This window comes from Silurus meridionalis, chromosome 18 (genome assembly GCF_014805685.1).
Source record: "Silurus meridionalis isolate SWU-2019-XX chromosome 18, ASM1480568v1, whole genome shotgun sequence".
Taxonomy (NCBI): domain Eukaryota; kingdom Metazoa; phylum Chordata; class Actinopteri; order Siluriformes; family Siluridae; genus Silurus; species Silurus meridionalis.
Genome location: NC_060901.1, coordinates 15,489,390 through 15,513,072, shown reverse-complemented (window position 1 = coordinate 15,513,072; position 23,683 = coordinate 15,489,390). Strand labels below are relative to the sequence as shown.

The 23,683-nt window shown below is 40.9% G+C and overlaps 1 protein-coding gene across 3 annotated transcripts in view; it reads right to left on the bottom strand.

The window, feature by feature from the left end:
* LOC124400999 (thyrotropin-releasing hormone-degrading ectoenzyme-like) overlaps nt 1-23,415 on the bottom strand; it is a 223,774-nt gene extending 200,359 nt beyond the window's left edge. The window contains exons 1-4 of one of the 3 annotated variants that reach the window (XM_046872859.1): nt 23,274-23,415; nt 22,873-22,965; nt 18,253-18,938; nt 1,786-2,059 (exon numbers count right to left, since the gene is read on the bottom strand). In XM_046872859.1, coding sequence (XP_046728815.1) covers nt 1,786-2,059; nt 18,253-18,923 — 945 coding nt within the window. In that variant the 5' untranslated portion in view covers nt 18,924-18,938; nt 22,873-22,965; nt 23,274-23,415. Of the gene's footprint in view, nt 1-1,785; nt 2,060-18,252; nt 18,939-22,872; nt 23,243-23,273 lie in introns of those variants that run through there. The other 2 variants (XM_046872860.1, XM_046872862.1) reach the window with 2 other exon arrangements.
* Between the last annotated feature and the right edge of the window lie 268 nt (nt 23,416-23,683).

Sequence of the window (23,683 nt, the reverse complement as noted above, 5' to 3'; positions counted from 1 at the left end):
TTCCCTTTCACTCTTGCAGATACTCTTTTATCACAAATCACTCCTGCCACTCTTCTCCACCCACTCCACCCTGCCTGCACTCTTTTCTTCACTTCTCTAACACACTCTCCATTACTTTGCACTGTTGACCACAGGTACCTGAACTCCTCCACCTTCTCCACCTCTTCTCCCTGCAACCACACCACTCCACCACACTCACTCTCATTCACACACATGTACTCTGTCTTACTCCTACTGACTTTCATTCCTCTTCTCTCGTGTACCTCCACCTCTCTAGACTCTTCTCTACCTGCTCTTTACTCTCACCACAAATAACAATATCATCCGCAAACATCATAATCCCTGGAGACTCCTGTCTGACCTTGTCTGTCAACCTGTCCATCACCACTGCAAACAGGAAAGGGCTCAGAGCCAATCCTTGATGCAGTCCAACCTCCACCTTGAACCATTCTGTCATTCCTACTGCACACTTCACTGCTGTCACACTGTCCTCATAGATGTCCTGCACCACCCTCACATACTTCTCTGACGCACTTGACTTCCTCATACAATACCACAACTCCTCTCTTGACACCCTGTCCCTTTCTCTAAATCCACAAACACACAATGCAACTCTGTCTGACCTTCTCTATACTTCTCCATCAACATTCTCAAAGCAAATAATGCATCTGTGGTGCTCTTCCTCAGCATAAAACCATACTGTTGCTCACAGATGGTCACCTCCTCTTTCAGCCTGGCTTCCACTAATCTTTCCCATAACTTTATGGTGTGACTGATGAACTTAATTCCCCTGTGGTTACTGCAGGTCTGCACATCTCCCTTGTTCTTAAAGATCTGGTCCAATCGACTTTCCACTCTTAATCCTCTCAATTGCTGCTCTCACTTCCTCCTCACTAATCCTATCCACTTCCTGCTCCAACCACTCCACACCATCCAACCTTCTCTCTCTTATTTTCCTCATTCATCAGCTGCTCAAAATAATCCCTCCATCTTCTCAACACACTCTCCTCACTACTCAACACATTTCCATCTCCATCCTTTATTGCTCTAACTTGCAGCACATCCTTCCCAGCTCGGTCTCTCTGCCTTTGCCACATCCCTCTTTACCTGCTGTCGCATATCCTTGTACCCCTGTCTACTTTTCTCATCACTCTGTCGATCCCAATTCTGTTTTGCCAACATCTTTCTCCTTATGCTCTCCTGCACTTCCTCATTCCACCACCATCTCTCTTTGTCTTCCTTTCTATTTTCAGATGTCACACCAAGTACCTTTCTAGCTTTCTCCCTGATCACTTCTGCAGTACTTCTGCAGTAGCCCAATTATCAAATAATGAAAATAAATAAATTCTGTCTTTGTATTTCCATGCAATGTGAGGAGGCTAGGGTCAGCCAAAATACAGACCACTAGAGCTCAGAGGGTTAAGGCCCATGCAGAAGCTTGGCAATATCAGTGCTAAACTTCCAAACAGTAACAAAGAACCACTGTGCTACCACTTTCCAATAAGCTCCTTATTGCAAAAATAATTGCTAATGCAATTCATTAATTAATTGATGCAATTAATTGCTATGCTACTGTTTGTTATCTGTTTGTGTGTTTCTTTTTAATAATTAAGTCCTGACTGTCTTTTATTTTTTCCTGATTTGATTATTATCCTCACACTATAATGAGTCTGGTTTATCACACATAGTTAATGCACAAGCTATAGTTATAAACATAAATGGCTATTAGCAATATTCTGTTCACGTAAATGCTGAATGGGTTATAAGCCCTTGTGTAAGACTTACCACAACTCCAGTATCTGTGATCTCCTCTCGGTAGGTAAAGTTGCATATTGCCCAAGCCAGATAGTAAGTAGACATGCGAGGTGTCCTGTAAAAATGATTGGTGACCCAGCCATCCTCCTCCAGGCTGAATGCCTCAATGGGCATATTAGAGAGGGACTGATAAGCGGCATCATGCCTCAGTCTCACAATGAAGGTGGCTTTGTAGATCGGCTCGTCAAAACAAGGGAAAGCCTTCCTCGCATGAGTCGGTGAGAACTGGGTCACAGCGAGATACCTGTGAAGTGGTGAGAAAGTGAAGAAAAGCAGAGTTAGAAAAGAGAGCGAAGAAAGACGAGGGCAATACAATGATTTGGAGTGGAGAAATTGAGGGATGTAAACAATTGAAAGAAATATAGAGAAAATCATGGGAGATAAGAAGAGAGAAAATCAGGTGAGGACAAATGGAAAGAGTGATGAGGCAAGGGAAGGAGAGGAAAATAAGAGGAAATAGGGAAAAAGATTCAAATGGAGATGAATATGTATTTAAGGTTTTTTTAAGTGAACAATTAATCACAAGTGAAAAAGTAATGCACTTGTTGTCATAGCTCTTTAAAAAATTTACTGTGATTTTTATATGTATCAATAGTTATGGAAAATTTCTTAAAGGCAACCTTATTTGATGTACAAATTCTAACAAAGAATCAAAATAGAAAGAATATTAAATGTTTGTCCAGCAATAAAAGTAAGCAGCAGCCCCCCACCCTCTTTCCCCCCCTAATATAGCCAATTACTACCCATCAGGCAGCTTTCCCCATCACACAACATGCACGCAAAGCCAGCCAATCGCAACATTTTAAACTGCTGCTCATGCGACATTAAGAGGTTGCATGATACATTCGGAAGGAATCGCTATTCATCTCCTTCTGCATGAGGGAGTTTAGAGATTTATATAATTTGTTAGTGTCACTGTGATTGATATAGAGGGAGGGGTGGCATACTCTCACTCTCGTTTCAGTCATAGTGACATTAGTGAATGGGGAGTGTGAGCTACCCTTTGCTCTTTGAAAGCATGGCTAATTTAGCTCTCTTTGGCTCCTGGCCACAGATGGCTATAGGATGGTTGGAATTTGAACTCATGATCCCTGGATTCTTTACAGCTCCTGATTAAATTCAATTCAATTCAAGTTTATCTCTAGAAACCTTTTCATAGTGGACATGTCTTGAAGCAGCATTACAGAAATTAAGAATTATAGAACAAAATTCCACTTATGTTTTAATGCATGTGCATGTTCCTTGATGATTAAGCCTGGGGCAACTGTGGCAAAGGAATAACTCCCTTCGATGGTGTGAGAAGGAAACATTGAGAGGAACCAGACTCAAAATGGAAACCATCCTCATTTAAGTTAATAAAAAGTCAATGGAAAAAGGCTTCAAAAAACTGAAAGAACTTAGATATACAACATTGTTTAGGCTAGAGTATTCTTAATCCCGCTCCCACCCGCTCCCAATGAATTTCTGACCAATACTGGTTGCGGGAGCCTGTACATTCTTACACAATCTTTATAAGCTGTGATAAAATGTTCACAAACATTAAGGCTACAATTAACTTACAGAATAATAAAAGACCTTGACAAATGACAAATGACTTGTTTTCTACTTTTTTTTCATTAGCCTTAAAAAACTCTAACTGATAAATAACTTTCGAACTAACTGCATGACTAGTGGGACTCGTATCTTTGTTTAAATGCCCACTCCCACCCGTGGCAAAACCGTCCGCTTCTGTGAAATCTGCGTCCTGCGAGACCCAATCCCAATGCAGCCATCAACCCAATGCAGCCATCATATATATATATATATATATATATATATATATATATATATATATATACACAGTGAAACCTCGAGTCATGACCTCAGCGCTCATGACCTTGCATGCTCGCGACTTTCATTCCGACCGGCGACTCTCATTCAGATCGGCTCGTGAGCAACCGCGAGCTGCTCAAAACGCTAGTTTTAACATTTCTAATCAAGGTTTATCTCATTAAAATTGTCTAAAAAATGCTTTAAAACTATTTTTATTTTGTATGGAGTGAAATGGTGTTATTTACTCATTTAAATCGATTTCGTATAGTGTTCTTTTGGTTTTTACTGGGTTATATATATATATATATATATATATATATATATATATATATATATATATATATATATATATATATATACCAATAACCAATGTGCAACTTGTATAGCAGTACAGCTTGACTGTCCTCTAAAAATAATTCAACATACAGCCATTATTGTAAAAATAGCTGCCAACAAAAGTGAGTACATTCTAAGTTAACTTAAGGATCACTTCCTGGTTTGGGAACAGCACCATGCAGGACAGACGAGCCCTCCAGAGGGTGGTGCGTTCAGCTGAACGTACCATCCACACCGAGCTCCCTGACCTGCAGGACATCTACAGCACGCGGTGCAGGACCAGAGCCAGGAAGATTGTGAAGGACCTCAGCCATCCCAACAATGGACTCTTCTCTTTGTTGCATTCAGGGAAACGCTTCCACTCTCTGAAAGCGTACACAAAGAGAATGAGGAGGAGCTTCTTCCCGCAGGCCATTCGGTGTTTAAACCAGGAAACACCCAGGATGTAAAAGCTGGTCCACTCTCTCCATCATCACAGTTCTTCTCTGTACAGATCTCACCTTTCGCACCACTACACTTTAAGCTCTGGACTTGCACAGCAAAGTGCACTTTATATTTATTCATTTTATACCACACCATTCTGGACACGGACACTTTATGGACACTCTATACCGCACACGGACACTTACGGACCCTTACACCACACCATACTGCACACGGACACTTTATGGACAACCCACCACTAAAATTGTCTATAGTTTACACTTTGGTACACATTGTTTACTGTTTCACTGTCTACTGTGGTTTTTCTTTGTATATACATTTTTCTCTTTGTTACATACATATCTTATATATCCTTTATACCTTATATTTTATTCTATATAGTTTTTATACTTAATTTATCTGCTTTTGTTTTTTTTTTGTTTTTTTTTTTCTTTCTCCCCACCCTATTCCCCTCTTGCCGGACCATCGTATAAAAGCATTTCACTGCATGTCATACCCTGTATGTATGTGTATGTGATGAATAAAATTTGATTTGATTTTGGTGATTTGAGGTGAACATGTCAAAACTGTGTATTATTCTGTGTATAAACTGTGTAATATTTTGAGTGAGCACCAATGTTATCTACATTGCCTTGATTCTCCTGGCCATTGAATTCATCAGTGCTGCACAGGTTGGTCCTGGGTTCCTCTTCCACTTTTTCCAACCATCTACCACCACCATGCTGAACATGTTCTGAGCCAAACAAGTTTATTTTAGTCTCATCAGATCACAGGACATGGTTGCAGTAATTCATACTCTTGGACAGGTTCTCTTAAGCTCTTGGACAGGTTGTCTTAAGCTCTCGGACAGGTTGACTTCCTTCTGGGATGACGGCCATACAAAACGACTTGTTGCAGTATGAGACGTATGGTCTGAGCACTTACAAGCGGACCTTCTGCTTCTGCAACTTCTAAATGCTGGTAGCACTCATGAATCTTTTTTAAGCCAGCTTCTGCACCTGATGCACAGCACGAGGACTCAACTTTGATCAACCCAGGTGAGGCCTGTTTCGAGTGGAACTCGTCTTGGTAAAACTCTGTATGACCCTGACCACTGTACTATAACTCAATTTAATAGGAATACCCATCTTTTTATAGCCTAGGCCATCTTTGTGGAGAGCAACAATTCTAATTCTCAAATCTTTAGATAGTTCTTTGCCTTGAGGTCTTTGAACATTCAATGGTCAGTTTGAGAGAACTTTACTCAAAGCACCAAATTCTAACCACGCTGACAAAAAATACCGTAATTTCCGGACTATTAAGCGCACCTATTGAATTTTACAAAGATTTGTATTTTGAACATAAACCTAATGAACAATAAACAATAAAACTAATGAACTTTACAGAGGCTTTAACAAAAGACAGTGCCTGTTACAAGACTTGTATCTAAACAGTAGCCTACCAAGAAAGTCATTGTTCACTGTCTTCCTCCTTTCTTTCACAACAATTTCTCTCGGGAGTTCTTTTGGCAGCGTCGTGCATTTAAAAATCACAAACAGTGAAGCTTTTCTCCCGATGCCATGCAGCTCAGAACACAGATGAAATGCGTTTTTTCATGCCCGGTTGTTTTCAGCCTGACGAATGATTCACATGTCCGAGTGAGCGGCAGGTCAACCGTCAAAGGAACCTTTTACATATTTATGATGTGGTGCGGCCTGATTCAGTGGGAGCGCATCTAATTTAATATAAAGTGTTTCATTGGTTCACCCGAACCCCTTCGGCAATTTCATTGGTCTAATGTTATGGGGCTCAGTTTTTTGGCTTGAAGCTTGTGAAACCGTGAAAAACCCAGGAAAAATCCATAAATTAGCCGCTTTATTGTATAAGCCGCGGCGTTCAAAGCGTGGGAAAAAAAGTAGCGGCTTATAGTCCGATAAATACGGTATACAAATTTGTATGGTCCTTTCAAGCAGACCAAAAAGATTATGTGAAGAATAGGACATGTGGCTTTGCATGGTTAAACAATACACAGCTGTTATAACTTGGTGTACACTTTTCTTGCCAGCTATTTTGACAATAAAGGCTGTATGTTGAGGTTATTTTTAGAGAACAGTAAATCTATACTTCTATACAAGCTGCACACTGACTACTCTAAAATATATATCCAAGTTTAATTTCTATGTTATTGTCCCTTGAGAAGATATACCTAGCTCCTGAGGTACCAGTGAACAGTCCTGTCATTTTCTTCTCTCGAATCCACCTGATTCAAACCTCTGGATAGTTCTCTTTAATTGCAGACCACTCAGTGCAACTGAGGATGGTTCCACATGAACACCCTAAAGATCCATGAAGTTACTAAGCCAGTCACAAACTATAAGAGTTTATTTAGACTGTACAGTTATTAATATAAACAGTCTGCTACAATGGCTTAGGACTGCAGTTGGTATAAACTTTTCTAGCAGTTCACTAAACAGCACACCTCTGCAATGTTAAACTATGATGAAGTGACATTTGCTGCCACCCAGATGAGAATGGTTTAGTTTTGAGTCTGGTTCAAAACAACTTTCATATCTTATACCATATCAGAGAGTGTTTTTCTTTGCTACTGTCACCACTAGCTTGCTCAATAGGGATAAACTTATAGGGCCTAAACTTATAGGCAGTAATGTATAAATGTATATTTTATAGCCAATTTGCTTATTTCTGTAAAACTGCTTTAGGACAATGTTCATTGTTAAAAATGCTCTAAAATAAAAATGTAATTGAACTGAATTAAGCTTTGGCGCATGATAAATAATCTAGTTCTGTAAAATCTGGTTCTAATTCTGATGTGCACTGAATGATAATATCTCAGTCTTTTAAATATGTTCAAAGTTATGGGAAAGAGAATTGCATGAAAAAAGATAAAAGCAGTAAGAGGCTGGGGGTAAATCTCCACACAGCTGTAGCAGCTTGGCTCTGCTGCTGACATCTTGATGGAGATTCCCATTAGAGCTCTCCAAAGTAAAAGTTAAGAGCTAGTCTAAGAGTAAGTGGAAGAAATGTGACTTTCTCACCCAAGAGATTTGAATCATCTTCATGCTGGAAATTTGTCACTGCATCTCCAGCCATGACCAAACCCACAAATGCTAAGCAGATGTGAACGATGGAAGCTGGCATACCAGTCCAATTTGTTTCATATAATGTGCCAGATGCTAATCCACCTCTTAATACCACCACTATCACGTCGCAATTATAGAAACCATCAATACTATACAAAAACACAATATAACAACACATGGCATTACAGAGAGAGAGACATTTCGCATATGGAGGGTAAATACCATTTTACTAAAGCAAGCTCCAAACCTCTACACTACAACCGCAACTGTGCCACCTACATCATCTTGAGCAGTTCAGAACCAATATTTGTCTAATAACATGACAAAAAATATAGAAAAAATAAAATAAAATACAACCTACACCGGCGATGCATACTCATAATTTGCACCGCTTCTCAGAGGCTGTAAGCCAGTGGTACCACTCGTATTCAATGGTCTGTAAGTGGCGAACAAACCCTTTCCCAGGCTGAGACAAGCAAGCTAGCTTCGGGGTTTTGGCCGAACTCTCCTTACAATGTCTAACTTTTCTTAAAAATGGTTTGAGACCAAATCAATTTTTCTTCCTCCGTAGCCATAAAAAAGTCTAACTCAGAGGCGAATTTGAAATCTAAGAGATTTATTTCTTATAGAGACTAAGGTAAAAAGGCCAGCAGTACAGACTTTGAAGGTCCTGGGCAGATTAGATTGACATGGCAGCACGTAGAGGCTGAAATCTGATTTGACAAAAAATTTTACATACACGTACTGGAAGCAGTGCAGCCAAGAGAAACGCTTCAAAATGAAGAGAATTAACTGTTGGGAATAAATTAATACAATTTCATGAAACAAATATTAGAATTTAGGTTGTAAATGTAGGTCAGTGCTTCTGATAGTGTTTTGGCCAGCAGAGAAGGCTTTGCTGTCCCTGACGGCCCACCAATGCTAAAAGCAACAGCGACATTTCAAAACTAATCTGTAGCGTTTGATTATTTATATATACAATATGAGACAATATGTTTTCTTGTTCATAAGCAAGACATGTCTAAAAATATCTAACCTACACATGAACTTCCTATTCCATTACATTCAGGTGCCTTTTGGCAAAGCAAGAAGTCATATGTCTTTTACAGAGGAGTAGTTTCTGTCTGGCCACTCTAGCAGGAGTGTTGCAGACATTGCTGTCCTTTTGGAAGATTCTCCCACATTACAAATTTTTTTTTCCACTTTGGCTTGGACTCCAAATGATATGAATATTTGTGAACCACAAAAAAAGGAAACTATCAAAAAATCTAATTAGGTAAAATTCAGGGTGCTGTTAAAAGCTGATAAAAATCCCAAAGTTTTCCTCTTATCCACATACTGCATTATCTAGGATGTAGAGACCATATGCTTTGCTATACAATATGTAGTCCACATATTTAGAGAGAAGCAAGCAATTTATCTATGCTGGCAATCAGAGATTATAACTAATGTAGAGAACTGTTTTGGATGCAGGACTTCCCTGACATTGTTGTGAGTCTCACAATGTTTTTTGCCCAGAATGCAAAAATAATTCTGGGATTTAAAACTAGCTGCTAAGATCTGGTCAAATCATTTGCCAACATCTTTTTGCGAAACAGAATGTGCCTGGGGCTTCCCACAGCCCAGACCCCCCATGTTAAACTAGGGTTTTTCAAGACCAGAGATTATAGCTGGTTTTTGTTCTAGCCTGCATCCTAGACAAAGTGCTACTATATGTGTGTATCGATGTAAAGGGGACTGCCTGTAGCATGAACGGTCACTAGGGTCAGCTGCTGCATTGGCAAATATTTTACAGACTTTGTATTGATATATTAAAGCAATATGGAGGGTTGAACTATATGCAGTATATACCAGAAATGTCTGTTCATGGGGATGAAAATAAATCAGGAACAAGTTCTTTGCACCCAGGATCAGACAGTACTTATTTCAGATAGTGTTTTAAAAATATGCAAAACATAAAAAAAATCACAGCATGACTTTATATTATGTATGTTTATAGCATGTACACTGTATATTCACCACCATTTCTGAAACATTATCTGCACTCAAATAGCAATATTTCTAATGAAAATCTCAACATTACAGGCTTCCAGTGTTGCATGTAATTTGAGAATTACATGCTCAGTCTTTTGACATGCACAACACCAGCCATAAAAAAGTCTATCCATTTTGCATTTCTAATCTTAATGTTACCAAATTAAATGAGGGTCGGATAACTATTTGTGTTTAGGAAATCACTTTATAGGATACTGGTATTGATAGTATGAACCTGTGGTGAATATCTGATATGAATCTAATTGTCGAATTCTGTAAAATGCTGGTTTAATTTGGCCTACAATCAGTGTATATGGACGTCCACAAATCAACACCTGCTCTTCAGGTCAGATTAACAAAACACACATGATTGCTGTTCATGCACTGGCTTTTATGCATACCAAACACAATCATCTGGTTACTTATCCGTATTAATAAGAACATTGTACAGGGTATTTTCCAAATGACTTTGGATTTTATTGAAAGCTAAGATTAACCTACCATGACCTTCAAGGTTTAAGTTAAATGAGATGATGTGCTCCTAGAAGTTATAGGTACAGTGGTCCCCCGGTTATCGAATGGCTCGGCTATCGAACATTCCGGTTAGCGAACGGTTTTCCGAACGAAATTTGGGTCAGGTGAACGAACAAAGTTCCAGTTATTGAACGCCACCCATGCTGCCCAACCCAGCGCGAGGGGAAGAAACTGCTTCCGCTTCAACCATCGCTGAGTAAGCATCTATCGCAACTTCTGTTTGTGAACAATATTAGTGATATTTAGCGGTAAGTACATTAATCATTTTGTTTCTTACTCTTGTAAAGTTGTTAATTTATACTTTTACCGAGCCAACACAAAATACCCGCAGAGATCGGGATAATCCGGCAAAAGGCAGTCCATAAATAATATCCACGGTGCTTTACGGAGGAAGCCCGATTGCGATAAGCTCAATGTGGGCGGGGCACGCATAAGCGAAGGAAAAGGGCATTCCCTGAAGCACCATGATAGCCACTGTAGGGGGCGTGGCAAGGGGATTCCGGCTAAAAACAGGAAAAAAGTTCGGAAACGGATTAATTGGTTTTCCATTATTTCTTACAGGATAATTAGGTCCGATTTTCGAACATATCGGATTTCGAACGGTTTTAAGGGACGAATTAAGTTCGATAACCGGGGGACCACTGTATTTCCATTTGTCTGTTGGTTATGCTGAAATATCTGAATAGGCATCAGTATATATATATGTGTGTGTGTGTGTGTGTGTGTGTGTGTGTGTGTGTGTGTGTGGCCCAGACTTCTACCTCACACTAGATGTTACATTTTTGGATTTCTGTCTCAGAATAAGAAAATTACAGGATGATAATTTCCTAACTAACTTCAAGGCCATTTCTAGCCTTTTTGGCAGAGATTAATGTTGCCCCCAATGGATCTGAGCCCCCCAAAACAATGCTCCACCCCCACATCATACAAATCATTCACAACCTTCCATTAAAAAGGTTTAAACACATTTAATAATTATTGCAAAGTTGCATAAATCCAAGTATGCAAACATATACTTTATATAAAACTTCTGAAGAAAAAAAACAGGTAATCATTTAAATGGGCATTGGCAAGAGCGGTGGCAGGGAGCTGGTTGCGCCCTAGGTGACTGCTTAGTTTAGCTGAAAGGTGCTGAATAACTTTTTTTGTGAAAATGTTTGAGTGAAATATCTTCATACACATTTATATTAAAATGATTTACACCTATTCAACATGAAAGTTCACAAACACAGTCAGTGGTTTACCTGATCAGTAGACTGGAACATATACTTTTATTATGACACTTATTTTATTTATTTGAATACGCAATAGGCAACTTAATACTTTATTTATTTACCTTGATAGACAGAGCCACAAGAGCAAATCAGTGAGAGACTGAGTGAGCTTGGGTGAAGAAGAATTGTCTGTTATTATTCACATGTCACTTCACTCATCTCTCATTTCAGTTGGGAGAAACAGACTGCTGTTTTGTAGGATATTTTGACAGATAACTCAAATGAGCCTACTCCGCAGATTTTGTGGAGCTCCTACACAAAATTTAGTAACAGTTAGCAGGTCAGATAATATAATATAGTCTGTGATAAATGTCGCTGGATATTACAGCAACCTAATATCATGTAGGGATGATAATATATTTATATCCCACACGCCCAAAGCCAGAAAAGAATGAATTGCATCGTGTTCCTGACAATCAATCTGTCTGCTCTAAAGCAACACCCACACTGCTGTCACGAAATACGTGTAAAATAAAGCACAGATTTCAGGTTAACTGCAGAATCGTTTTGAAGTACATGTCTGCTGTAAAAGACTTGGAGGTGTAAATCACCTTTCATGGTGCAAAAAGTAAACAATTGACACTAGCAAGAAGGATATTGATCATTTAGGAGAAATGCCCCGAACTTTACATTCATCAAAGCATGATTGCAAAACACAGAGTACGTTTTTTCCTTATTTAAAGATAAACATTTGCATAGAACCATGCACATGAATAATAGGAAGGGCAATAGAGTGCTGCAGATGCAACGAGTAGAGTAAGGTTTCACAAAGTCAAATTTAAGACTTTTTGACCTTTTTAAGCCCATTAATAATGAAATGTAATACCTATTTCGCAACATCAAAAGCACACAAACATGTTGTAAGCAACTGGCCTTAATCAAGCCCTATATAAAATTTTTTCAGGCCAAGAATCAATAAACTTGCATTTCCCAACAACTGAAAAATAAAATAGATGGTACAAAAGATAGATTCAAGCCAATAATGGAAAGCTGATTGGATGTTGCATGTTGGTCTTATTTCAATACAGCAAACTATATTTGGACTAGCAAAAATAAAGAACGTCTTTAGTTTATGTATGTAACCCTAGTTCCCGGTGAGAACGAGATGCTGCGTGGAAACGATTTGGGAACACGCCTGAGTGTTCACGCTCTGAAATAATGTGTGTAATCAGTTAAAAAATCGGATGCTGGCTATCACCGGTGGGGGTGGACCAAGCCTTTAAGGCAGCCACACTCTGGGTGGAGTGAGCTCTGACTCCGAATGGAGCAGGGAGACCAGAGAACTTATATGATGATGCTATGGCATCAATGATCCATCTGCTAAGTGTCTGCTTATTGGCTGGAATGCCTCTCCTCGGACGGCCGTAGCCGACAAGCAGTTGGTCAGACTTTCTTCAGGGACCCGTCCTATGGACTTATGTGTGTCCTGTGTGCGTACCGGGCACAGCCCGTTCAATTTCTCCTTGTCTGGGGCCTGAGAAGCGGAGGATAGAATGCCTGTAAATGTACAGCTCGTTGGACGACAGAGGGCATCTTGGGGATGTTAACCATCCTGGGGTACAAAAAGGTACTGGCCATACCTGGAGAAATCTCCAGGAAGGAGGGGGCCACTGAAAGGAACTGCAGATGTCCTAATCTCTTAAGAGAGCAAATGGCCAACAAGAACACAGTCTTGATAGAAAGATGCCTCAAAAATGGGAAGCTCAAAGAGAGGCCTCAGCCTCCAGGTGCGGCAAAGAAAACACGTCACAAGAGGGACTTTGCCCAGCGACTGCCACCTTGGAGCCACCAGGAGAAAAAAAACGCCGCCCTGGTGAACTCCCTCCAAAACTCCCAGAAGCAGCGTGACGGTGTACAGATGCAGCCTCGGCCATGCCTGAGCCAAGGCGTCCAGCACTGGTGGGGCTAGATGAGTAAAGGAGAACCGGAGGGGACAGTGCGACGTCTCTTGAAATGCGAAAAAAGTCCCCTCTGCTTTGCTAAATGTCTCCCAAATCTGCTCCACCACGAGAGGGTGGAGCCGCCATTCCCTGAGTCTCAACCCCTGCCTCGACAGGGTGTCTGCTGCTTTGTTCACCTGACCCAGGCTGTAAGCTGATCTTACTTAGAGGAGCTTCCTTTGGGCCCACAGGAGGATCTTGTGTGCCAGCCTGTACAGGGGGTGCGAGAGCAGACCTCCTTGATAGTTGATGTAAGAAACCACTGAGGTGTTGTCCGTACAGATAAGCACAAGGTGATCATTGAGCTCTGGGAGAAAATGCTAGAAGCACGGCCAGCATCTCTAGGCAGTTGATGTGCCAAAGTAGATGGGGCCCTTACCATAGAGCTTGGGCGGAGTGACCACTCATGACTGCTCCCCACCCCGTGAGGGACGCATCCATTGTTAGCATTACGCAACGACTAGGAACTCCCAACACAGGGCCCTGAGACAGGAACCTGGGATCTCGACAAACATCCAAGGCATGTAGGCATTGCCGTGTGACCTTGATCGTACAAAGGGCATTGCCCTTCTGGGAGAACCAATGGGTCCAGAGCCACCACTGAAGGGGTCTCATGTTCAGAAGGCCAAGTGGGATAACACTGGGTGCAGCTGCCATGCGTCGTAGCAGTTTGCTGAACTGCTTGACAGTGGGAGGCCGCCCTTTTCTGACCTTCCTGACAACCGTAAAGATGGCTACAATCTGCACGCAAAGTAGTCAAATCCCACATGATGCCGAGATAGGTGGTTCTCTGTAATGGAGAAAGCACACTCTTTCCAGCGTTCAATCGAAACCACGAAACCTTCATATGAGTGGGAACGACATCTTGATGCCAGACTGCTAACTGCTCTGATCAAGCTAATATCAACCAATGGCTGATATAGTTGAAAATGCGGATGCCCTAAAGTCTTACAGGAACTTCCTGTGAGAAGGAAGGATGGAGACATTAAAATATGCATCCTTTAGGTCTACATTGACAAACCAGTTCTCGGATCTTATTTGAGGCACGACCTGCTTGAGGGTCAGCATCCTGAAACTAAGTCTCACGAGTGAGTGGTTTAACTGATGTAGACCCAAAATAGGACGCAACCCACCGTACATTTTGGTAACATTTTGGAGGGACCACCTCAATGGCCTCCTTCCTCAGGAGAGTGTTTACTTCTCGTTCCATGACCAGAGCCTGCTCTGAGAGAGCTGTGCAGGACAAAGGGGGTATGAGACGCGATGCTCCGTTTCTGTACCTCCCCATGGGCGGTCTCTTTAGTCGCTATCTTTAGTGGCTCTGAGAGCTAGGTTCGCCATCCAACGAAGCTCGTGAACTGGCCACCCGGGGCACCTCCCACATCCAGATAATGCAGCAGTTCAGCCTGATATGCCTGCAAGACCGCCATGGTGTGCAGGGATGCAGTGGCTTGAACTGCCAAGGCGTAAGCCTTACCCACATGCACCAACATATTACGCAGGGTTTTCGTGGGTAATGTAGGGGTCTTGAGGGAGAAGGCGATCATGCGGTATCGCTCCATACCAGTGTACTTTTTGCCCCATGATGTGTGAATGCAGAGTTTAAAAGGGGCTGAAGGGGTTTCACCCATGACCATGACACCTCAGTGTGCAGGTCTGGAAAGAACAGAAAAGGTTGCGACCTGGTGTCAGAAAGCACTCGTCCAGCTACTTCTAGGTTGCATTAGGGGAGCCTCCGGGTGCTGCAAAGAAAATGTGTTACAAATTATGTAGCTTGGCTACGGCACAGGTCACAATCCCAATGCTTACTGGCTTATTATTATTAAAAATTATTATTATTATTATTTTTTTTTTTTTACTACAAGGAGTGAGAGCACCCCCCTCGAGGAGTGCTCTCTGGGAAAATAGAAATGTGAGCAGAATGTGCGCAGCACAATGAGCGTGGCGCAATATGCGCAGATCATGCACAGTATGTGCAGAGAATCTGTGGCGAAAGTGCTCAGAATGTGCGCAGTCAGCTCCCTCGGGAACTGAACTAGCTCCATCCCAACTCCTTGATCCTAGCTCACAAAGCGCACCCCCATTCTCCTCAGAGGAAGAGAGGCAGAGCTAATGCTCTCATCGCAGGGGGAAGAAACCTCCTAAAGCAGGTGAGGGAAAAGCCTGTCTCTAAACCCTCTGCAAGGTCCATATTCAAGTCCCAGGAACTGGCGGGCCACTCCGCCTCAGTAAAAGTGGGGCCAGAAACATGAGGAGTGTAAGCACTCCCTCGGAGAGTGCTGCTCGGGGGCAGCCTGCTTTCTCGGGAACCACTGCCAGGAATTTTTTATTTATTTTATTCTGACGAACAATAGACAGTCAGTTCACCCCATACATACAGAGCACTTTGTTATCAAACAGAAGCTGGCGCTCACCTCACTCCATGTGCGTTTTATACTTCCTGGTCGTGACGTCACCCCGCTGGTGACAGCCATCGTCCAATTTTTGACTGATTGCACACATTATTTCAGAGCGTGAACACTCAGGGGCGTTCCCAAAACGTTTTGACACAGCTTGAGTTCCTGAAAGGAAGTGCTGAGGGAGCATTTCAATGAGCATTAGAAGAAGCATTATATCGGAAAATTAAGACATTTTAAATTATTTAATACCTAGAACAGTGACTTTTTGAGGCCTAAAATTTAGATTTGTATTTTTTTGGGCCTTTTAAGAACAGTGTAGTGGTGGTAAAGGTGAAGGTGGATGAGTTTAACTACCTGGGGTCAACTGTGCAAAGTAATGGAGAGTATGAGTATATAGAGAAGTGAAGAAAAGAGTGCAGGCAGGGTGGAGTGGGTGGAGAAGAGCAGGGGTGCTTTGTGACAGAAGGGTATCTGCAAGAGTGAAAGGGACCATTTATAAGACGGCGGTGAGACCTGCTATGTTGTATGGTTTAGAGACAGTGGCACTGACAAAAAGAAAGTAGCCGAAGCTGGAAGTGGCAGAGTTGAAGATGTGATGTTCATTGCGAGTGACCAAGTTAATCGTTTTGAAGACAATGTGAAAGTGGCTTGATTAAGATGGTTCGGTCATGTGCAGAGGAGGGACATGGGGTATATTGTTAGAAGAAGGCTGAGGATGGAGCCACCAGGAAGGAGGAAAAGAGGAAGGCAGAGGAGGAGGATTGTGGATGTGGTGCGGGAAGACATGCAGGTGGGTGAGTGAAAAGAGTGATTTGGAGACAGATGATCCACTGTGGCAACAGATAAAAAAAAAGAGGAAGAAGAAAAAGACTCCTGCATGGAACCTGTAAGTGAATTAACCTGCACATATTTTGTACCAGTGTTATCAAGCTTGCACAATATCATTTAACACATAATATTCTGTATATCTGGTCCCTGGTGTTTAAACAGCATCATTATTAAATTGACAAGTACTAATCTAAAGTTCGGTCTTATACATTCACAGCAGGATTGCAATAGTTGAACTGTTTTTGTCACTTTCAATTTTTTGTCAAAACATGAAAAATTATGAAATTACATACACCATTTAGGCACAACATTATGACCACCTGCCTTGTGTTGGTCCTCCTTTTGCTGCCAAAACAGTCCTGACCCATCGACAATTAAAAGCATTAACTTCTTTACCAATTTGAGCTACAGGAGCTCGTCTGTTGGATCGGACCACACGATCCAGCCTTCGATCCCCATGTGCATCAGTGAGTCTTGGCCACCCATGGCCCTGTCAACAGTTCACCATTGTTCCTTTCTTGGACCACTTTTGGTCCAAGAAACCAAAACCAGGAACTGCAGACCGGGAACAGCCCTTAAGAGCTCCAGTTTTGGAGTTGCTCTGACCCAGTCGTCAAGCGATCACAATTTTGGCCCATTTCAAACTCGCTCAAATCCTTACGCTCGCCCATTTTTCCTGCTTCTAACTAGGGATACATACAAAAAAGTGACATTGGTACATAATTGGGTCAGGACAAATGATGCCGTTATCAATACTTGCACTGTATTATGTCCTTGTACTTTGGTGTTATTGGCAAATATAAGCTGCTGCTTGTCAATTTCTGTCCTCCTCTTTCTCTCTCTCTCTCTCTCTCTCTCTCTCTATTTTTTTTTTTTGTAGGGCCATTTTATTTAAAAATGTGTTCATGTGACAGTTTCTGTTTGCCTAAAAGCATCTGTAAACTACAGTACTAAAGTTAAGCAGTAATTTAATAACCAAACTTTCAACGTATTTTTACATCATGTCTTTTTGCACCAAATTATAGAGAATAGCATCGATAACAGTATCGATAAGTATCGGTATCGGTTATCAGTGTCGATAAAATGTAAACGATACCAATCCCAACTTCTAACACATCAACTTTGAATATAAAATATTCACTTGCTGCCTAATATATCCCACCCACTAATAGGTGCCATGATAAAGAGATAATCACTTCACTTGTTATTCACAGTCATAATGTTATGCCTGATTGGTGTATAGAATTATGCAGCAAACAAATAAAACCAAAGTGTCTTTTAGTTCTGTTTCTATAAAATCTCTAATTTTTTTTATGCGCCCTGTTTTTTCAACAGTATTTTCTAGTGTTCAAGTACTTTACTTAATTTCACACTAGGAAAAATTATATTCATCTCACTATTTCTGTTAGCCTTCAAAACCAATTTCAAGTCATTATATTTGAAGGATAAACACTCAGTTAGGGGTGACTAAACCCTTGACGTCTGTACTTATACAAACATCATAAAAGCTCATTTAAAAATAAGTTCAATTAAAATCAAACTAAATTGCCTGGAATTGTTCGAAAGCTGTGTTAATTTAACACTAGAAAAATCACTCTAGAAAGTGTATATGACTACACCATGCTTCCTTTTAATTCTAACACATACCGAATCCCAAATTTCAGGTCACTAGTTTTTAATTAACACTTAAAAGGTGTATGCAAGCTCGGCTGAACAAGTGAAATGGATTTGAATCGAACTACACATGTCTAGTTACCTTTTCTCTCCGTGCAGCATATATGAGCTGCGGAAGAAGCCCAATAGTTCATTTTCTATTTGAGCGTCAAATGTGATGTTGATCTTGTATGTTCTGAGTGGCTTCATTTCCCGATGCAAAGTGATGACATAGACCTGGTTGGGAGCGTAGTGGAAGTGCCGGTGGACCCTCATCGTACCCGGTTTTTTACTATCCGAGTACACAGCCACCTTATCCACATCCAGCCTGTCCGCATGCAGCACGATGAACTTGGTAGCGTTCACGCATTCAAACTCGATGCTCACTTTGCCTGAGAAGGTGTAATTGTCCATGTACACCGAGAGCTGGAGGTCATAGTGGCGTGGGCGTAGTGTGGTTGGTAAGCGTGAATGGCGCCATGGCTGCATCTCTTCTCCTTTATGCTCAGAATTTCCATCTCGTGACTGATTGGACCCAGTACCTGGTTGAACAACTCTCTCACTGGCCCCAATGCATTTCTCAAAGCGTACTCCCAGCATCACGGCAATGGCTGTCACAATAATGAGTGTGAGGATGGAGATGGCAAAGGCGAGCACAAGTCTCTTGTGAACAGTGATGTGCTGCTCAGTGGTCCGGGGTCGCACCACCACCCCGTCGGCCCATTGGTCGGACAGTGCCCTTCCATTCCTCATGCTCAGGTCCTCAATCCCCATTGACACTTTAAATCACTGCGAAGAAGTAGAGGGCAACTGTTTGAATGCAACAACTCGTGGGAAATATAGGTGTAATTTGTATTTGGGATTTTAGCAGAGTCAAATTGTGCAGTGAATAACATATATACACCCACCAACACCTACGTGTGCCTACAGTATGGAAAAATACAGTATATACAGTATTAAACTGATGCTTCCATTTGCAATCCAAACGATAAGTACTATTCAAACTATGACTTGACAGCTACAGTACCTACAATGACCCAAACTTTTTTAACATTAACTTTCAGGCAATGCGTATAGTAAATCATTTATTAAGTAAACGTATTAAAAAGATAATTATATAAAAGTATTAACAACTTTTTTTTTTTTTAAGTTAATTATGAAATTATTAGGATTAGGTAACTATTTAAAAAAAAATCTTAAAATTGACATTGACATTAAGCACACACCATTATCCAGAGCACCCAGGAGTGCCAGCTTGGTGCAGGTAAGATTTAAACTCACAACCATCTGAGCCCAATGACTTTCCCACTAAGCTACCACCTCACCATAGAATTAATTTATATAAAATTTTTCTTAATTTAGATTAATTTCTAAAATTATAAAAGCACAGTGTGTTACATTAAAGATAACACACATTCTGGGTAGAATATCAGTTTTTTTTTTTTTGTTTCTTTATTGGTTATATTAACAACACAGTGGATTGGGTTTAGAGATTCTGTTCTCTGGATGGTACATTAAACTTTAATGGTCCAGACAGAACATACTGTTTTCCAGCCTACTGCTCTCTTTAAAGATAAAGTTAGCATTACATGAGGGAAATTTGTATTCATATTTTAGGGTATTCAATATAGTGCATGTATTTAATCCCAGTCTTTTGAAGTTGTACTGTACTCATAAATGCTAAGAAGTAAAAGATACACAAACATATGTTTGGAAATGTAAAATCGAATGAGGAAAAAGCATTCACACCAGACAAATTAACAGCATATTACTTTGTTGTAGGCAATTACAGCCTTGAGTATGTGGTACAATGTACGGTGGTTTCTCACGCTAAAGGTTACAAGGGTCCATTACATGGACTGGCAATTTGATAATGCTCTGTAAATAAAGGCTAGGCCATGCCAGCATGTGCAGCTTTTTTTTTTACAAAAACAAGTCTAAAGTCATTGTGGCTGTTTGTTTGGGGTTGTTAAATGTTGTTAAATATTCTTTTCAAATGATTAAGCTTACTGCTTATATCCTCTAAGTTGAGTACACTGTTCCAAAAACACTTTTAATTTGTCTAGATGCCTTTAGACACACACCTTTGTGTCTTTCCATGTGACTGATGGCTTCTCTATTGCATCCTTTATCAGTAGTCTGAGAGAAGCTTCGGAAATCATCCATGCCGCACCTGTTTGTGAATGATTTGTCACGGTTCTAGGTACTTTATGCATATTATCTAAACAATGGACTTCACTGACAGAGATGTTGACGGTTTTTGCTATGGCTCTGGAGCTTTTTCCATTAAAATGTTTTTTTAATCATATTCTCCCTGAGAACCTCAGGAAGCTCCTTCACCTTCTTCATGTCTGATACTTTCTGCATGACTCTCTTGTCAGTCAGGCTTTTATAATGAGGCCAGATTTTATATGCATGAAAACATTTTTTACAGTATGTATATCTGGCACTTTATTTATTTTTGTTGTATTCATGCTTTTAATATTTGAGACACTCTGGACAGATTTTTCCCCTACAACCATCTTCTCCCATGTTGTAAATTGTTTTTGATTAATTTATTTATGTCTCGTAATCGGTCAGGAAACCAACCCCAGCCATTAGGGTTTCACAAGCCTTAGTGCCGGTCCCAAGCCCCGATAAATGGGGAGGGTTGCGTTAGAAAGGGCATCCAGCGTAAAAACATAATTGCGGATAGTCCGCTGTGGCAACCCCTAATGGGAGAAGCCGAAAGAAAGTTTATTTGTGTCTCGCAATCAAGCAAAAGTAGTGGTCTAGTGGTTACGATGTGGCACTCTCACCTCTGCGGCCCGGGTTTGATCCCCGGTCAAATAATCACATCATAAAAACATGTGCCAAATCAAACATGCGGATGATCCGCTGTGGCGACCCTTAATGGGAGAAGCCGAAAGAAAGTTTAATCAAGCAAAAGTAGAGTATAGACACTAATCCCAGTCAGTTACATAGATATATGTAAAGTATACATGATGCTATTTTTGTTATTAGCTTGGTAACTGTTGTGTTTCCCAAACATAAACTTGCAGGCATTACGCAATTAGGATCAAATTTAAAATAAATGTATTTCCATGGCTAACATTTACATTGATCCAGAGTAAGGTATCTCAGTTGATCAGGTGATCAAGAGTTAAGATTCCAGCAGTGGAAGTTTGGTGGTGCTGGGATTTGAGCCAACAATCTTCTGATTAGATCAGAAGTCCAACATCTTATCCCCTAAACTACCACATCTCTAAAAATCCCTGCTATTTGCAAAGTGCTGTGAAGTTATTTACCTAAAACAGGCACATATTTTTGGCTTTAGCAGATGCCCTTATCCAGGGCAACTTACACGCATCTTATTTTTTTATACAGCTGAGCACTTATAGATTAAGGTCCTTGCTGAAGGCCACTTGGTGGTGCTGGGATTTAAACTCACAACCTTTGAACCTTTCAGGCTAAAAAGAGACAGGTTTGCAGGTGAAAATGAATTGTTATTGAGACAAGTCAGAGGAGAATGCATAAAATGGTTTAACAAAAAAAGCATAAGTAAATAGACACTCTTTACAACTGTGTCTTTACAAATGATCTCGTCTCACAGAAGGTTCAACTGATGTCCACCCAGAACCTAAATCTGAGGATATAATAACATTTTTGAAAAGCCCTTACATGGTCTTTTTTTACAGTCTTTAACTTTCACTGACCCTGTACCAACTGTAGCCTGTAGGATTTTATGTATTGTGCTGCTGCCACATGATCAGCTAAATTCATGAATGACCATGTTGTTCCTAATGTTTCCAATAAAGTGATATATTGAAAGACATTTCTATGTCAGGGGATTTCTTTTTGTAGCTCATAAAGCAAAGGTTTCTCAAAAATATCCAGCATACCCCGTGTTCTTCTCCATGTACCGTCAGGAAACTGAATAAGAATAAAGTGTTTAAAAGCAGATCACTGAATTTACTCAGAATTTTCAGTCCAAACAGCTTCACTGAGCCTCGGCATAGGTTCTACAAGTCTCTGGAACTAGACAGATGACCTGTTCCTCCTAATCCTATCCCCAGTAGCCGTTTTGGTAATAACTGAGCTCGTCGCCATCGGCATGAGATCCTGTGACTGTGAAAGCCATAGCATGTGATGCATGTAGTTAAATTATCTGTCCCGTTGCATAAATGATTCACATCCTTATCCTCCAGGAAAACACCACTCCCATCAGAAGAGAACTGTTTTAAGCTTAGGATGAAGTGATTATCGACGAATAAGTTCGAAATGATATGCAGCTCCCCTTTAAAGTTGCCCCAAAGCCCCTGACAGTATAACACAGCATCCGTATTCTCGTTTCGTTTGTCACCCGGTTGTAGGTCTATTTTTAGCAAGCGTGCGCATATCTCTTCCAGTCTGCCTGATGTGATTTGTGCCATGCACAGGACTAAAACGAGACACAGTGTGAGGAAAAAAGACGGACGGATCATGGGTCTACAGTAAAACCTCCTTAAAGCATCCACGCTGTCTGACTGAGGATGATATCGGGGGAATGATTAGCTTAGAGAAGTTTATTTTTATTATTATTATTATTATTATTATTACTATTATTATTATTATTATTATTATTATTATTATTATTATTAAGAAATCACGCGCACGTATACTCATTCATGCATCCTTCAGTTTTAGTAAAAATAAAACAAAACATCGATGTTTGCATGCACTGCGGTCTGATTGAGATTCTTACCAGCGCCTTAACTTAACGCAGCATCTCTTTCCAGCTTCGCGGTGCTCCCTGGATCCTCGGCCCCGCCGCTCGCGCTTTAACGCTCACATCCGCCTTCAGCACGTGGACGGGGGAGGAAAGAGAAAGAAGGAGGGGGAGATAGTATATATATTTATATAAATGTATCTATATAAATATAGAATGCGTTCCGTGATCAGCGCGCGCCCCCGCTCACTACCGGATCCCGCACCAGCGCGCGAAGCTTCGCGTTTGGTTTGCGCGATGCTGCATCCCGCTACACATGCACCCGGCTGCCTTCAGCTCATCAGCTTCATCTCTCTCTCTCTCTCTCTCTCTCTCTCTCTTTCTATCTCTCTCTCTCTCACACACACACACACACACACACACACACACACACTCACTCTCTCTATTTCTCTTCAGTTTCTCTAGTTCCATACGCTCATCTACGCGTCCCGTGTCTCTCTCATCCTCTCTGTCTCTATCACTTTCTGTCCCTCTTTCTCTCTTCCACTAATGCCTTTTTATAGCTCTCTTCTCTCCATTTATTTTATCTACTGATCACATAGCTGCATATACGCACACGCACACGCAGTGTACTCAGTGGGCTTGGGTGTAAAACAGCGCGATTGGATCTGATTGGTCAAAAGGCGTGGATTAATTTTATATAACAGCACGGCTCGGACAGGATTGGATTCCACTGTAAGATAAACCATGTAGATGGTTGAATGAGCTCGTTCTGATGCGGTGTGGTTTTTGCATTAACAACTCAAACACTTGTGAATTCTACAGATTTGAAGACTGATAATAACCT